Raw genomic sequence first — 15,724 nt, 5'->3', positions numbered from 1 at the left:
TCAGATTTTGCAGGTGATTTTACAAAGCTCTAATATCTATTTCAGTGGTGAGCAGTGGCGCGTGCGGCTCGTACAGTTGTGGAGGTTCTTGCGACAAGACCTGCGGATCAGCTCCAAACTCTAAACCCAATGAAGACCGAACCAGTCCATCCGAGAGAACCCCCTCTAAGCCACAAGGTGAGCTCAAGTCCAGTTTGACGTCAGAGTAGATTCTGACTGGTAGATGGTGTGTGTCCTCGCAGTGCCTCCAAAGCCTGCCCACCTCCAGACGCCGATGAGGACCGAGCCACCGTCTTCATCTCGGCTCCCCCCGCGGTATTTGAATGTTGACAAGAGTCCAATCCAAGCGACCTGCTGCCACACGTCCCCGAGTCCGAACAAAGCGGGACCGGGTTTTCTCAATGAGGTACACGTAAGCCCCACCAGGCTGTCCCCTTCTCAGAAAATCCCCAAGCTCATGAGCAGTCCGACATTGGGGTCTCCGAGTCCGGGCAAGAGAGGCATCCGCAGCGGTAGCCCCTCGAGGGTGGGAGGCCACAGCCCGGCCAAGTTGTCCCCACTCTCGAGACTACTTAAGACCCCCAGCCCCGTTCAGGGGAAGATGGGCAGCTACACCCCAGCGAGGAACTCTAAATCCTGGCTAGGATTACACAAGATCCCAAGCGGGAAGATGGAGGGACAAGAAAAGCATGCGGGGAAGTCGCTGAGTGTGCCCGACCTCATTGTCTATTTGGACGAAAGGTTGGATTCTTTTATCACGTTCGCAGGTGTCAAAAGCGAAAGCTTGTCACATTTCCTTATCTGTTGTTCAAAGCTAGCTGTAAATTATAATAACGACCAAATGCAGGGGCAGTTTTCAAAACATCGTTGGTCAGGGACAAGCTGTGTAACTGCCACGGGCTTAGTATGTAAACAAACACAGTGCAGCTCAGCTTCTGGCGAGCCAAAAAGAAAAGCCACTATTAGTATTTTTATAGCAGAAAGTAACAAACTATTGTTGTTGTATCCTTAAAAGAAAAGATGTAAGCCATTAAATCTGCACATTTACACAAAACATTAGCAGTTTGTTTGGCTTTTTTTTTTTTTCCCATTTGTGAACCGAACACTGAACTAAAACAATTTTTTTCCCGCACCGTTTATTACCTCGAGCGATTATACATTGATTAATGAATAAATGTTTGAGTCCCCTGATATAATCCCCTCTGGCATTGTGATAAACTCAGTAACTCCAGGTTTGTTTTATCAGAACTCCATCGAATAAAGCGGATGCTTCTTCCCGAAGCACAAGACCCATTATCACCGTCAAACCACCAGCAGACCTCAGGGTCAACCGCACCGCAGAGGAAGTCACTTCACGAGGCGAGGAGCGCCGCCTCGGACAAACCGAACCCATCCGTGCTGAAAAAGGCTCCAAGATCCGCGTGGGATCCAGGTTCTCTTGCAAATGGACCGAGGCCGCTCGTGAGGGCCAACAGTGCGAGGAGAGTGTTGAGAAGACGAATGAGACGCTAAAGGAGGAGAACACGGAGCAGAAGCTGTTCAAGATAGTCAGCGAACTACTGCACACGGAGAGGGCCTACGTGGCCCGCCTCCACCTCTTGGACCAGGTCAGTGTGGGGGACCTGGTCTTGAGCCACAGCAGAAATGTATTTCACGGACTCCCTGTTGCAGGTGTTCTGCCAGCGTTTGACAGAAGAGGCCGGACGTGGCTCCTTTCCAGCCGAGGTGGTGCGCAACATCTTCTCCAACATCTCTTCTATCTACTCCTTCCACAGCCAGTTTCTGCTGCCTGACCTGGAGGACTGCATCGGACACTGGTGGGTCCTCATGTCACGAAAACGCAATACAGTAAAACCCCACACATTTTTCAGATTTTTGTTTTTGGGATTCACTGTGTGAGCTCACGGCATCTTGTTGTCAACTACGTTTTAGTGAGTTGAAGAGTTCCATTTAGACGCAAGTAGTGCTTTGTCGACATCTTGTGGCAACCATTGTCAATTACAAACAATTGCTATTTTTAGCCAGGGTTCGGTGTCCCGTTGCAGCTATCAGGAACCCCATATTTGGGCGTATAAAATCAGTTTTTTTTTCCCCCACCACAAAATCTGATTTTCAAATTTAAGCGAGTCCCCCTTCACCTTGAAAATGTTCTGACTGATAATCACCTAGCCCTAATCTATGTCAATATTAACCATTCAGGCATAAGTGTCCAGGTTTGGGCAATGTCCTCCTGCAGCACGCCCCCTTCCTGAGGATGTACGCCGACTACGTCAGCAACTTCGACCAGGCCACGGAGCTGGTGAGAATATGGACAGAGCGCTCGTCCGCTTTCCGCAATATCATCGAGGACATCCAGGTAGGAAAACTTTTATATTGTATTAAATATTTTTTAATGGTATCTCAAATTACCTATCATCTAATTCTCTGATGCCCATGTCACTTACAGGCCAGGCTCCGCCTGTTAAGGCCATACACACTCAAAGTCACATATATTACAGTAAAATGAGGATAGCAAGCCCAAGTGGACAAAATATTACCTCCACCTCACGTGCACGTTACTGTTTAACAATGAAAAATACATTTTTATCCGATTAATTGATGGGATAATCGGTCCAACACTTAAAATAAAATAAAAAAAAAAATATTCGCTAGCTGAAGTCCAAGTTTCAAGTGATCTATTTTCCATGTAGAGTCAGGAAGTGTGTGCCAGCCTAACTCTGCAGCATCACATGTTGGAACCGGTCCAGAGAATTCCTCGCTATGAGATGCTACTCAGGGATTACGTCAAGAAAGTACCCCCCAATAACCCAGACTATGAGTTTGCTCATCGTAAGTATCGCAACTCTTTTTCATCTGACATAATTATTCAGTAAATATCAGTTTCTCACTTTTAACCAGTTTGGACCATCTCGGTCTGCCTCCTGCACAGAATCCCTGCAGACAATTTCCATGGCTGCCAACCACTCAAACAGTGCCATCCACAAAGCTGTATGTCATCTCTACATTCATCTTTTGAAGTAACACAAGGGGGTAAAATATATATCTATATTTTTAATTGTCTCAAATAGGAGCGCATCAAGAGGTTGCTGGAGATCTACGAGATGGTCGGAGAGGAAGAAGTGGTGAACCCCACTAATGAGTTCCTCAAGGAGGGTCGTTTGCTGAAGCTCGCAGCGAGGAACACGTCCGCCATGGAGCGCCACCTCTTTCTGGTATGACTACATTTTTGTATTTCATTTTTATTTAATTTATTATACTGATTATAATCCCTCAAGGGCAAATTCAATTTACATTCTGACATATTTTATGTCCTCATTCTTTTTATATCGTTAGCTTTTAACTTGCTCTCAAAATATAAATAAAAATACTAATGTGATTGCTAAAAAAATATATATATTTTTTCCCCTTCCCCCATGTCTGTGTATATTCTCAGTAATACAGGTCATGGTAATTCACAAAGGGTGAATGTGGCATCTGGGCTTCTATCTGCTGAATCTGTTTTCTTGTTTTCGGAAAACGTTAAAAAATTACTTTGGCAATTATGCTAATGTCCACTTTTTAAAATTAAAGTAGTGACAATCAAAACCATGTCTACTATGGAGCGGCAATATTTTGAGGGTATGACTCGTATGTAAAAAAGAAAACTTAATTTTTAAAAAATTACGTTAAATTAGTGTCCATCAAAATCACATTTGCGATAGAACAACTTTTTCTGGTTCGACTAAATATCTAAGTTATTATTTAATAAATAATAAATACGGAAATATTTATTTTCCTATGGTTAAAAGAAATTACATTGGAAAAACTAGACCTTTTTTAAATAAATTAAATTTGTGCCCATCAAAACCGGCATCCACCATGAAGCTTTCACTTTCTGGATTGACGACAATGATCTAAAGTACTTTTTAAAAATATTTACTTTTCAATAAAAAAATTAATTTCTTCAGTAAATACTCTTCAATAACAAATTTCTTATGATTCACCCTAATGTAATTATTATCTTTTTTTCCAATGATTACTTTTTTGTTTTGATTACATCAAGTTATGATGCAGTTCAGGTATTCGATCTCAGGCGTTTGTTTTTCTTTCTGCATAGTTCAACAACTTCCTGCTGTGCTGCACGCCAAAATTCAGCCTGGTGGGCCAGCGCTTTACGGTGCGCAGCAGAATAGGAGTGGACGGCATGCAGGTGCAGGAGACCGCCAATGAGGACCATCCGTACACCTTCCAGGTGTCGGGCAAGGAGAAAACCTTGGAGCTGCAGGCCAGGTATGTCTTTTCAGACGTGTGTGTGAGAGAGATATGATACATTTATATATTATTTGCTTTGTTTTGTATTTTCTAGCTCTGAACAAGACCGAGATGAGTGGATCAAGGTACTGGCATACTTTTTTTGCACAATGGTCTGTCACTTAATGACATTACAAGCATAAGTCAAGGTACCACTGTATTTGTTACAATAAGTGTCATGTTACCTTGTACGGAAAAAGATGCACTTTTCGTTCTCCAGGTGACCCAGGATGCCATTGACGTGTTCCAGAAGAAAAATGAGACGTTCAAGTTTGCTTCGAAGGAGCTGAATGCAGAGGAACCAGTAAGTGGGAGGAGCACCCGCATACTGTGGGAGACACCCGGCTGAGGCTCTTGTTTTCCAGGCGGAAGAGCTGGGGCGACGCGCCCCTCGCTGGATCCGTGACAACGAGGTGACCGTGTGCATGAAGTGCCAGGAGCCCTTCAACGCTCTGACCAGACGCCGACATCACTGCCGGGCTTGCGGCTGTGTCGTGTGCTGGAAGTGCTCCGACAACAAGGTGGCGCTGGCGTACGACGGCAACAAGCTGAACAAGGTGTGCAAATCCTGCTACTCCATCCTGACGGGACAGAGAGGAGGGAGGGGTGACAGCACCAAGAGGCCAAAATCAGCGGTGAGTGGCTTGAAAATGGGGGGTGGGCAAACGTTTTCTGCTCAAAAGGTCATACTTGATTTTTTTTATTTTTTTTAATACGGACAGATGAACCAAGTCAGACTTAAATAAAAAAATTTAAAAAACATACATGAATGAATACCCTTTTTAAATTTTATGATTTAAATGAAATAATCCATTATTTAAAATGATAATTTACAAATTATTTAATTGGATGAATGAAAAAAACAAACATCACTAACCAATTTTAGGAAATGGTGGCAACAAAGAAAATGGTTTATTTGAATAAAATAATCAATTCTTGTTTAAATGTAATTTGATAGATTTCTTAAATGTTTATTTTCCATTTTTTAAAATTGTATTCCCAACATAAAATAACCAAATTTTTAAGGTTAATCTCTTTTTATTTAATTTATTTGTCATAATTATAGTAAACAATTATATAATCAAATTCAATGTTTTGTTTTTACCAGTATTTTTGTATTATATATAAAATAAGGCATGCTATTTTTTAATTGTATTTATAATTAATTTAACCATACATTTTATTTACTTAGGAAATGGCTAAATAAATGCAACAAATGGTTAAAATATGTTAATCATGAATTCTATTCATGATTAATTTAACTGTATTTCATTAACACATTACAGGCAGTATACTACTAATAAGACTGAATTTGTTTTTTGACAAAGCATTGAACAATTTTATTGATTTTAGTAATGTAAAATTGTTCATTTTAGAAATGTAAAAAGTGTAACTGTTTTTGTATTCATTTAATCAACATTTAATGAGCTGAATAATGATTAATTAAAAATCCATACATTTTTAAATGGCCACTTTTTGGAAATAAACAGAATGTAACAAATATAAAGACTCTTCATAATATAAATGCATGGTGTGCCAGCTTAAGGGCCATACTTTCCCCATCCCTGATCTAAATCCTCAGTTTCGTGCATGAACAAATGAAGTACCTTTTTTTTTGGGTTGAAATCCCAAATCTGTTTTTCAGTTGGAGTCTTTTCCAGCTTCCTGCATGATAAGCAGCTTCCTGCAATATGGCGACAATCCCAAAACATGGCAGCGGGTGTGGGCTGTCGTCACCAAAACAGAACCTCTGGTCCTCTCTTTGTATGCTGCTCGACAGGTAAGTAACAGACACTGATGTTTTGGTGTTTTTTTTTTTTTGGGGGTTTTTTTAAACAACGAAATGATGACTTACAGTGGATTTTGTCCCCCCCCCCCCCCCCCAAGGATGTGAAGCCCCTCTCCTGTATACCTCTGCTGGGCTGCACAGTGGAAGATCCCTCTCAGAAACTCCAAGGACAATACTGCTTCAATTTAAGACAATCCAAAAGCAGGCACGTGTTCACCTGCGACCACGCGGACGTCAAACAGGCCTGGTTGGCCGCTCTCAAAGCAGCCGCGACGAGCTCCGACGATTGTGCTAGCGAATCCAGCGGGGAAGAACTCATTAGCATTTAGAAGTAGGCAACATTCAAAAGGAGAACTGTGTTTTCCTCACAAGCGGTGTCGCTCTTTATTTCTGAAATGGTTTACAGTAAAATAAATAAATAGTTTTAACATGAGTGAGATTGTCCCAACTACTTCTACTACTCAGAGGTTTGCTCAAACCCTGTACAGTTGAGTGAACAATGAGGCTTTACAGGATGGGAATCACCTTTAGAAAACACATTCATTTGATCGCGTGTTATCACAAAGTTACAGCCAGTAAACATATCCTCACTTAAAATAAATTCACAGGGAAAACACAGTGGTACCTTGACGTAAGAGTTCCGACTTTTGCTTTGTCTTGTGAGCGAGCAAACAACAAAAGGTAAAGGTCTTCACAGTTGAAGTTAACTGTAAAAACATGTATAGTTAACCAAAGGACATAACTTGGCCTCATGAAATTCCATTAGTTTCATGTACAATCAAAACACATAATGGGAAAACGCCATAGACAGGCTAATGAAAATAGAATCAATATCCCGGTAGCAATAAACCTTTCAATGACTTGTTAGTTTCATAACATAATTGCCAAAGTCTATTGTAACTTACGGTCACAGTATCGATTAAAAAAAACAACGTGCTTGCTAAAAAATAGTTTGTTTTTTTTCTTTACGTGTAGCTTCTCAGTCATCTAGGTCATGGTAATCCACAAAAGTTGAATCAGGGCAACTGGACGGTTCTTGTTTGTTAAATATTTTTCTTGTTTTCCAAAAATGTTCAAATACTATGACTTGGGCAACTATGCTATTTGGCTAACTAACGGATATTTCAACAAACACACACTCATATAGAGCATATAACAGTAATCGCAGGCATATATAATTTATGGGCTGCAAAAAATGACTATTGCTGAAGCTTAGTTGAGACAGTCTCCGCATACTACGTGTATTATGTAGTATACTGCCTGGTGGCCAGGGTATGCAGACCAGAAGGAGCTGCGCAATGTCCATTGAATGCAATTGAAAAAAAATTATTCAGTTACTGTTTTTATGAAGTTTTGGGGGGTGGGTTGGAACAGATGAATGGCTTATCCATTAATTTCAATGGAGAAAGTTGATTTGTAATAAGAGTGATTTGAGTTGCGAGTGTGGTCTCGGAATGAATTAAACTCATAAGTCAAGGCACCACTGCAGCAGCAGAAAATGACTTAGCTTCCTCCCTTCAGGCCTGTGCTTGTCTTGATTTGTGTTCAAACCCCAACTGGACGATGGATGCCGAGGCTCAGCTGGCAGCATGCAATTAAGTCCGCGTGGACGCCACTCGAGCCCGTTGAAAAGATTTCAATTTGGTCTCATCGCTGGCTTCAAAAGAAGAAAAGATCCATCCTTTAGCAAAATACAATCAGTTAAACAACAGTGTTCACATTTTTCAAATAAAGAGGTGTCGATTTGTACATAAATGCTTCATTTAGGCCTGCAACAGACCCAGACTATGAAAAGACAAAACAGTATTTACAGGACGCTAATTTTACCAGGCTGTGTTTACCGGTCATGCAACACAGTCCCCAGGAAGCAGCAGAATGAGATTTTTTTTAAATATATATATAAAATAAAAAATAAAAAAAGATGACGCAGATATTTCTGGATGAGACGCTATCCTGGTTATGATGACGCAAACTGAGGGGAATCCGGGTCTCAGCTGCAGCAAAGCTGGTCAGACACCAGCAGCGTGTCGAAGCCGTAGATCTCCAACAGGTGGAGCAGGAAGAGCCTGTCGCCGTGCGGGTCCAGGCCCATAGCCCTCACGCTCTCGGCGGTCAGCGTCGGGTCTGGACTGCCCGCCACCTCGCTCAGGGTCTGGAAAATCCTGTTGTTCTGCTCCAGGAAAAACCTAAAGTCAAATCGTCCATATCAGTACATACAGTGGTGCCTTGACAAGTGCCACAACTTTCAGCTCTATTTCCATTTTTTGCTTAGCATTGCGAGCAAGAATTTGCCCTACAAGGTATGGGTGACTTTCAGACACTCTACTACTACTACACGGCGGCAGCGAACTTCACAAGATCTGGTCAAGATCTTGTGTGGTTATCTAGCAGTGAAAGTACAGGTATCTGATGTGTATTTTGGTGATTCAAATGTATATATCATTTTTTAATTCATTTCTTATGCAATAGTTTATCATTTGGATCTGTTGTAAATAAAATACAATTTTACTCAACTAAACATGTTTCCGTTTTATATTTTATTAAATAATTAGTGAATTAAATGTAATTGTCCATTCATTCATCTTTTTTCCATACCATATCCTCACTAGGGTCGCAGGTATAATTTAATTGTATATAATTCAATCTGTTTCCGTTTATTAAATAATTGCTTCATTAAGGAAAATTAAATGATAAATGAAAAAATGGAAATTAATTTCTATTTTATTATCAAAATAACCTGTTACAAAAACAGGAAAAACTATTTTACACTCTTTATTGAATAATCGCTTTATTATAAGGTGAGAGTCCGATTAAAAATAATGAATACTTTATTGAAACATACTATTTTACATGAACACATATTTTATTCCCTTGTGCTTTTTTCTTTCATTGTTGATTCGTTATAAACGATATTGATAAATAATTGTCTAAAAATAAGCACGATTATTTTACAATCGAAATAAAATATATAAAATAAAAATATTAAGAAAAAGGAAGTTTAAAATTTTTTATTCACTGTACTAGAACATATAATCATTAAACTGATAAATCATTTATTTTATTTATTTATTTTGACATATTAAAATAAAATGATTTACATACACATCTTTTTTTTAACCTCATCTACAAAGGACCCTTGTCCCACAAAAGTTTGCCAACCCCTGTCAAATTTGATTCATCAAGTATTGCGAACTTACAGAATAAAGAGATCCTCTTCACTGGATACACAGTCACCATTCTCCTCCTGAGAGTACAACAGCATCTTCCTGCATCATTGCAAATACAATACAATCAAGACATGACCGCTATATATTGTTTTTAGTTTCTTCTTTATCCGACGTACCTCTGCTCGGTGAGCTTGCGATATTTCTCCCGGTCGGCGTTGCTGATGCGGAGCAGGGGCTTCAGACCCTCTTTGTAGGTCTTGACGTTCTGATTGTCCACGTAGATGTCGTACAGATCCCGCTTCTCCTCGAAGATCTTCTCAGTAGTACCTACAACATCCACAACAATGGGCAAATGGACAAATGAGCCAGGTCATTCGTTAACATATTCTTAAAATGTACATTTTACTTTAAAATTATTTACACCAAGTTATTTAAAGTCAATGGAATTTTCATTAATTCATAGAATTATTTCATAAAAAAGGTGGTAAAGTATGGACTAAATATTTTTTTAATAAAATAGTCATGTTTTAAATGTAATATTAGCAATTTAATTATAATTACATTACCAATTATTTTAAAGTTTTTTTTCCAATGTAGTTTATGTAAAAGTGTTTATTTGTTGTAATATTCTCTTAATTACAACAAATAAATTGATCAAATATTTAATAAAATGAAGACAAATGTTAAATGTAGATGTAAAATTTTTTATTTGACTATTTTTTGTATTACTTACAATAAATTCAGAAAATTATTAAATAGAAAATGTTGAATGTACATGTAAAGTTGCTTATTTCACAAATATATTAAAAATGTTATTTGCAATAAAGAAACCAATTATTTAACAAAGTAAAAAATGTCAATATACATGGACAATCGGTTATTGTCATAACAGTTTTTATTATTTACAATACATCCCATTATTAAATAAAGTTAAAAATGCTACGTGCATGCAAAGTTGTTTTATTAAAGTCTAATTGTATCATTCATAAACATGAACTAATTATTTGACAATAAAAAATGTTAACTGTACATGTAAAATTGTTTTTTTTTTTATTTGAACATTTTGCAGTATATTAAGCAATTATATAAAGATTTTAATTAAGCAATTTTTGAAGAAAAAAAAAAAAGCTCAATTCCCGCAACCAATATTACAGGACCCTTGATAGTGTAAAAGCTCAGCGGGCATGATTAAACAATGAACTTGCTCCACCAAACTTCTATTGAATCTTATTAAATGAGTGTATATCTACTGTATGTTTGCCCGACATTATGCAGGTTTCACTCACATGCCACATAGGAGAGCTCATTTTCTAGCGCGCTTATGTCAGCCACGTTGACATAGAAGAAAGGTCTGAACTCGGGCACGGCCACGCCCACCCCTGGGATGGAGATGTTTGCCAGGCAACAGCAGCAGTACACTAAGGGGGATGAAAAAACACGAGCGTCGGTTTTATCCATCTAGCCGTAAAACCCCAGATGCTCCTCCACACCTCTGTAGCAGACTACGCCCACGGGCGGAGGGGAGAAAATGAGGATTCGCCGCCGGAGTAGCGCCAGTTTCCACAGCACCATGATTTGCTCGCCGAAGAAGCGGATGAACTGGGACATGCAGCCCGCCGGGTGGGTGATCTGGTTCAAGAGGAGACACATAGTCAACATACAAGCACAAAACAATCGCTTGAAAATGTCAGACCTTCATTTCTGGATGCATGCTGTGGTTGATGGCAGCCCCCCAGGCGTTGATAGGGCAAACTGAAATGACGTCATTGCCGCTAGGGAGTAGCAGTGCCCTCTTGTCCTCGTAGAAGGCCTCCAAGGGAGAGTAGTGGCCCGGGAATTGAAGCTGGAGCCTGGGTCGAGAGAAAAAAAACTGCATAGTAAGCAAAAAATAAAAAAATAAAAAAAATCACCAATAGGGTGTAGATGTGTGACTTGTCGTACAATTTGACAGTCACTGAATTATACAGTAACTTAGACCCCTAATTACAGCAAACATGTTATATTTACTGAATAACTGTATTACAATAGTGTTAGCGAGCATACTAGCCTAAATAACACGCTCGCACTAATTGACGTGACATCTCTCGTCGAAAAATGCACACTAGCACTTTACACGAACGGTATTAGGTCATCAAACTCATCTTTTGGAATCGACACACAATAATGCATTGTTGGGAGTACAGGCAAATCGTAACAGTCAGCAGACTGAATCAGTTATTATTAGTGACTGCATCAAACACTATCAATGAATTAAACCGAACAACAACACAAAGTCATTATTTTATTGCTTAGGCCTGAGCACAAAAACATTGAATAGATGTGACTTTCAGCGAATAACTGAGGATAGGTTTTTTTTTGTTTGTTTGTTTTTTTTAAATGCGATGGTGCTTTGAGATACGAGTATCCTGACTTACACGTTTTCCAAGATACGAGGTGCCACTTGACCAGTTTTTGACAATACAAGCAAAATTTGTAATGCCGGTGCACTTCAGACCCCCACCGCTAGATGGCGGCAGCACACTTCACAACATCCAGCCACCATCAATTCACATTGGTTTCCATGCAGTGGAAGGACAATACCAGTAGGTGGCAGTAAAGCACCATTAAGTTTGTTTGCCAAAAGCCAGAAGAAGAACAAGGTTGAACAATACATCAGGTTTTGGTCTCACATTTTCCGAGGCACATTAGTGGTTGGGAATCACGAACGATACAGTGTGGAAGAAGCGATAAGAGATAGGGGCAGCCTTTCAACTGACGTTTTCAGTTGACCAAGATGTTTTTGTTTGTTTTTTTGTTTTTTTTTAGCTCGTCAGCCCGAACGAGTAATGCTTGCTTCCAGGCCGAGGGCGGCATTCACGAGATGTTAACTGTTTTGTGACCAACAGGGAGCCCTTTGTGGAAACAGCCGCACAAGTGGATGAGTAAGGAGAATGAGGAAGTGGAAGGTAGAGTTTGGGAATCATGGTGAGGGAAAGCCAAGGGAATACTCGAGATGGTGTTTTGTGGTCAAACAGTACAAACAATAGCATAACTAATGACTTAGAATCATAGAACGGAGATTAGAGTCAAACATAGGCTCATACCTGACTTGGTGCTCCAGGAAGCTCATGTAGCGGTAGAGCAAGGTATAGGAAGGCGACAGGATGCCCACCGACTTCATCCTGGCGCCACGCTCCGCCGTGCTCTCCACGGGCATGTTGGCGAAGCAGGCCAGGCCGAAGTAGGAGCCTTTCCGGAAGTATCTGGGCATGCACGGTGTGGGGAGGGGCGGGAGGGATAAATGGAGGGGGAAAAGAGAAGCAGATAAAGCATGCGATTTATGGAAGCGCCGGCACAGCCAGATGGCTTAGCTCCATTTTTATTTATTTATTTTGCTTTTTTTGTTTTTTTTTGTTTTTTGTGTGACTAGCGACACATTCTGCCAGGAGGAAGATGCAGCATTTCATATTGTTGTGTAATAAATCAAACATTTGTTACTTTTACATTACATATTTCTTACATTTAATGTAGATTAATTTAAATAAAATTGTATCAGAAATTTTAACTATGAGGTCTGTGATGATGTTTTACTTATGGGACTGGTGACACATTCTGACAATAAATCGTAAAAGAAGAATAAAATAAGAATTTATCGAAAATAGTTCCTAGAAATCATCAACCCTAAATTTGATTCTACCAATTGGAAGATTTACCATTTCATATCGTTGTTTTTAAATTCAGAACCTTGCTTAATAAAATAAAATATTAAATTTCAAGGTCATACGTATTAAATTTTATTCAAAACTTAATGCTGGCAATAGGAAGATGCTGCAATTCAAATCGTTTTTTTTTTTTTTTTTTTTTATAATAAAATAAAATATTTGGAAAAAAAAAAATAAAATCATATTCCATGGGAAGGTCATGTTTTAAAAATCTACATACTCTTGTTTAGGCCTGCAAAATATACATCAAATATGAATGAAATGGTAATAAAATATTAATCCTGAAATATTTCCATTAAATTGGCACCCACTTACATAAAGTCTGTGGTGACTCTGTGGGAGCCGCTCGCGATGGCTTTAAACTCCACTCCTTCCAGGTCCATATCCTTGGGTAGGCACCACTCAAGCATGTTGCCTATCACACGCACACACAAATCATGTTAACACAAGGCTGACAAGCACACATGAACACGCTCAGGCTAAATGAACGACCAGGTCCTGTCACTTAATGTTGTGCAGCAGCTGAGCAAATATGGACCGATAAGGACATGAATGCAACGGAGGTGACTGTGTTACACATTTTGAGCTTCTGATCAAAAATGCTCAACTAAGGCAGCATTGTTTTTGTACTTTGTGCATTAAATCTCAATGCAGTGACACCACGGGTGGTACGCGGGCTGCCTCGAGTGGTACCCAAAAGAATCACTGCCAGAGTACAGTTCAGTTGTATTTAACCTTGGAGTTCAATACATTTGCATGGCGTGAACCAAAATACAAACAACACTTTTGTATTTGCTCCCATTTTTCATGAGCTTATCTCAAAGATCTCAGACATTTTCTACATAGACAAAAGGCATAATGTCTAAATCTGTGTCTACAAATTTGAGAGTGGCCTTTTATTGTGGGCAGCCCAAGGCTGATGTGCACTAACAATGTGTTCCACTGCGTGAGGCAAATGGTGGTCAAGCCCGATACTGACTAGTTTTCTGACCCCCCCAATACAACAAAACTTCACATTTTAGAATGGCCTTTTATCGTGGGCAAACCTGTGCAATAATCATGCTGTCCAATCGGCATCTTGTCAGCACCTCGGCTGCCTACAATAAAAGGCCACTCTAAAATGTACAATTTACTGTATTGGGGAGCGGGGGAGTTCAGAAATTAGTGTCTAGTGTGGCCACCATTTTCCTGACACATTGCAACACATTTATAGCACGTGTGCCTTTGGCTGCCCACAATAAAAGGCCATTCAAAAATGTGCAGTTTTACTGTATTTTCTATCCCAGCAAAGAAAAATTGTTCGCTAACAGATGTATACAGATTTGTGATCAGCTCATAAAAATAATCATGTTGGCCATGCTGCAGCTATTTTCTTTTCGGTGGTACAGTACTTGATGTAAAAAGTTTCAGAACCACTGCTGTACATGAGCTGTTAGCTTTACACATCATGTTGGACTTTTTTCCTCCTCTCATGTAACTAAAAAATTGAGCAAAATCCTATTGCACCAGCTGCCCTTTGTCAAAAGGAAGCACAAGCCCAACCACCATCAAGTGTCCCAGCTGTCCTGTGCACACAAGCTGCTGTTTGAGTCATTATTCCTGTGGAGCAGTGAGCCGACTTGGCTATCCTGTTTCACAAGAAACAACATAAAAGTCACCAGATATCATTGATTTTGTCAATTCAAGGCCAGGGGTGGGGGGATGTGATATGTCCTCATGTGAAAAGTGGGATTTTATTGTTGCCAGTGTACCTGCTCATGTAGTCAAATGCTACTTTTCATCAACCAGGTGGAGGGTGGGGCTGAAGATGGGTTTTATCGGTTTTAGGGTGGCTAAGACAACAAAACTTCGGCATTAAAACACAAAACCAATTTTTTTTTTTTAATGGGGGTGGGCCTTGAGTTTTTTTTTTTTAGGGGGGCCCAGCCACGCCACTGGCCAGGTCATAAAACAGGGCCACACCTGTTTTGAGACATGAATGCAGACACACAATGTTCTCCCCATGTATTCATTCTTATGATTGGGAATCGTAGATATGGTATTGTTTTGATTGGAGGTATGAATACAAGTGAGCATTAAAGCAGTGTGAGTGTACCACTGTACCTAATGAACTGTCTCCCCATGTCTAGTTGCGTGTTGCATATTTGAGGTCCCACCTGTTCTGGTGTTGAACGTGACCACAAAGACCGACACGATTTGGTCCTTCTCCTCCCATGTCACAATCCGGTCTTCCAGCGGCATATCCCCAGGTCCTGAATCCGGGGGATGCACCAACGCGTCGGGGCGCAGCGTTCCATCCGCGCCCTTCTGGGTGATGGAGGTCGCGGGCGGGGTGCCGCAGCCGTCTGGACCGCCGCTCCACCCAAGCCCCGACGCAGAAGAGCCCGACAGGCCACTGTTGTTGGAGGGACTCGACAGCCGGTCGCTGGAGTCTGCACCGGTGGACTTCTCCGCGGACTGAACCTCCTCCCAGTCCAGCAGAGGGGCTCGGTCCGACCGCTCCCCCATCCCGTCTGCGTCTCGGCGCGGATTGCAACTGATGTCTCAGGCGATAGGTACATCCAGCTCCATCCGTGGACGACTTGTTCCCAATGTTTCAAAACGCTTTCATTCTGTTGCAAAATTGCAGCCGTCGCTCACAGATTATTCCTCCCAGGGAGAGCATAAATTTAATGCTGTTGCGAGAGGGGCAACTCCTTCGCTCCGGCTCGAGTAGCGTTCACAGCCATCATGTTAAAATTCCCTTGGAGCCATACATAACATTGCATGACGTTTGA

The 15,724-nt window shown here is 40.5% G+C and overlaps 3 protein-coding genes across 7 annotated transcripts in view; 1 reads left to right on the top strand and 2 right to left on the bottom strand.

Moving 5' to 3' along the window:
- The window catches only part of LOC133471680 (mitogen-activated protein kinase 12-like), a 20,884-nt gene extending 16,235 nt beyond the window's left edge, over positions 1-4,649 (bottom strand). For both annotated transcript variants that reach the window (XR_009786306.1, XM_061761464.1), the window contains exons 1-2: positions 4,476-4,649; positions 4,044-4,275 (exon numbers count right to left, since the gene is read on the bottom strand). The gene's annotated coding sequence lies outside the window, so the exon portion shown is untranslated. The remainder of the gene's footprint in view (positions 1-4,043; positions 4,276-4,475) is intronic.
- The window catches only part of LOC133471679 (FYVE, RhoGEF and PH domain-containing protein 4-like), an 8,545-nt gene extending 1,413 nt beyond the window's left edge, over positions 1-7,132 (top strand). For both annotated transcript variants that reach the window (XM_061761462.1, XM_061761463.1), the window contains exons 2-15: positions 46-177; positions 243-741; positions 1,247-1,607; positions 1,672-1,817; positions 2,200-2,356; positions 2,691-2,829; positions 2,930-2,988; positions 3,069-3,212; positions 4,097-4,269; positions 4,346-4,376; positions 4,511-4,594; positions 4,656-4,925; positions 5,936-6,070; positions 6,178-7,132. In XM_061761462.1, the coding sequence (XP_061617446.1) occupies positions 46-177; positions 243-741; positions 1,247-1,607; positions 1,672-1,817; positions 2,200-2,356; positions 2,691-2,829; positions 2,930-2,988; positions 3,069-3,212; positions 4,097-4,269; positions 4,346-4,376; positions 4,511-4,594; positions 4,656-4,925; positions 5,936-6,070; positions 6,178-6,408 (2,561 nt within the window). In that variant the 3' untranslated portion in view covers positions 6,409-7,132. The remainder of the gene's footprint in view (positions 1-45; positions 178-242; positions 742-1,246; positions 1,608-1,671; positions 1,818-2,199; positions 2,357-2,690; positions 2,830-2,929; positions 2,989-3,068; positions 3,213-4,096; positions 4,270-4,345; positions 4,377-4,510; positions 4,595-4,655; positions 4,926-5,935; positions 6,071-6,177) is intronic.
- On the bottom strand, positions 5,928-15,724 carry LOC133471682 (DENN domain-containing protein 11-like). 3 transcript variants are annotated; one of them, XM_061761470.1, is made up of 12 exons: positions 15,104-15,724; positions 13,263-13,362; positions 12,330-12,488; positions 10,940-11,096; positions 10,737-10,875; positions 10,533-10,664; positions 9,423-9,573; positions 9,277-9,345; positions 6,705-8,265; positions 6,449-6,469; positions 6,203-6,370; positions 5,928-6,059 (listed from the first exon to the last, which is right to left on the bottom strand). In XM_061761470.1, the coding sequence occupies exons 1-9, from the start codon at positions 15,453-15,455 to the stop codon at positions 8,070-8,072; spliced, it is 1,455 nt and encodes a 484-aa protein (XP_061617454.1). In that variant the 5' UTR covers positions 15,456-15,724; the 3' UTR covers positions 5,928-6,059; positions 6,203-6,370; positions 6,449-6,469; positions 6,705-8,069. The 3 variants fall into 3 exon arrangements, with proteins under 3 accessions (XP_061617454.1, XP_061617451.1, XP_061617453.1); XM_061761467.1 differs by having other exon boundaries at positions 6,449-8,265; XM_061761469.1 differs by lacking the exon at positions 6,449-6,469.

This window comes from Phyllopteryx taeniolatus, chromosome 22 (genome assembly GCF_024500385.1).
Source record: "Phyllopteryx taeniolatus isolate TA_2022b chromosome 22, UOR_Ptae_1.2, whole genome shotgun sequence".
Lineage (NCBI taxonomy): Eukaryota > Metazoa > Chordata > Actinopteri > Syngnathiformes > Syngnathidae > Phyllopteryx > Phyllopteryx taeniolatus.
This window is presented reverse-complemented; position numbering and strand designations above follow the sequence as displayed.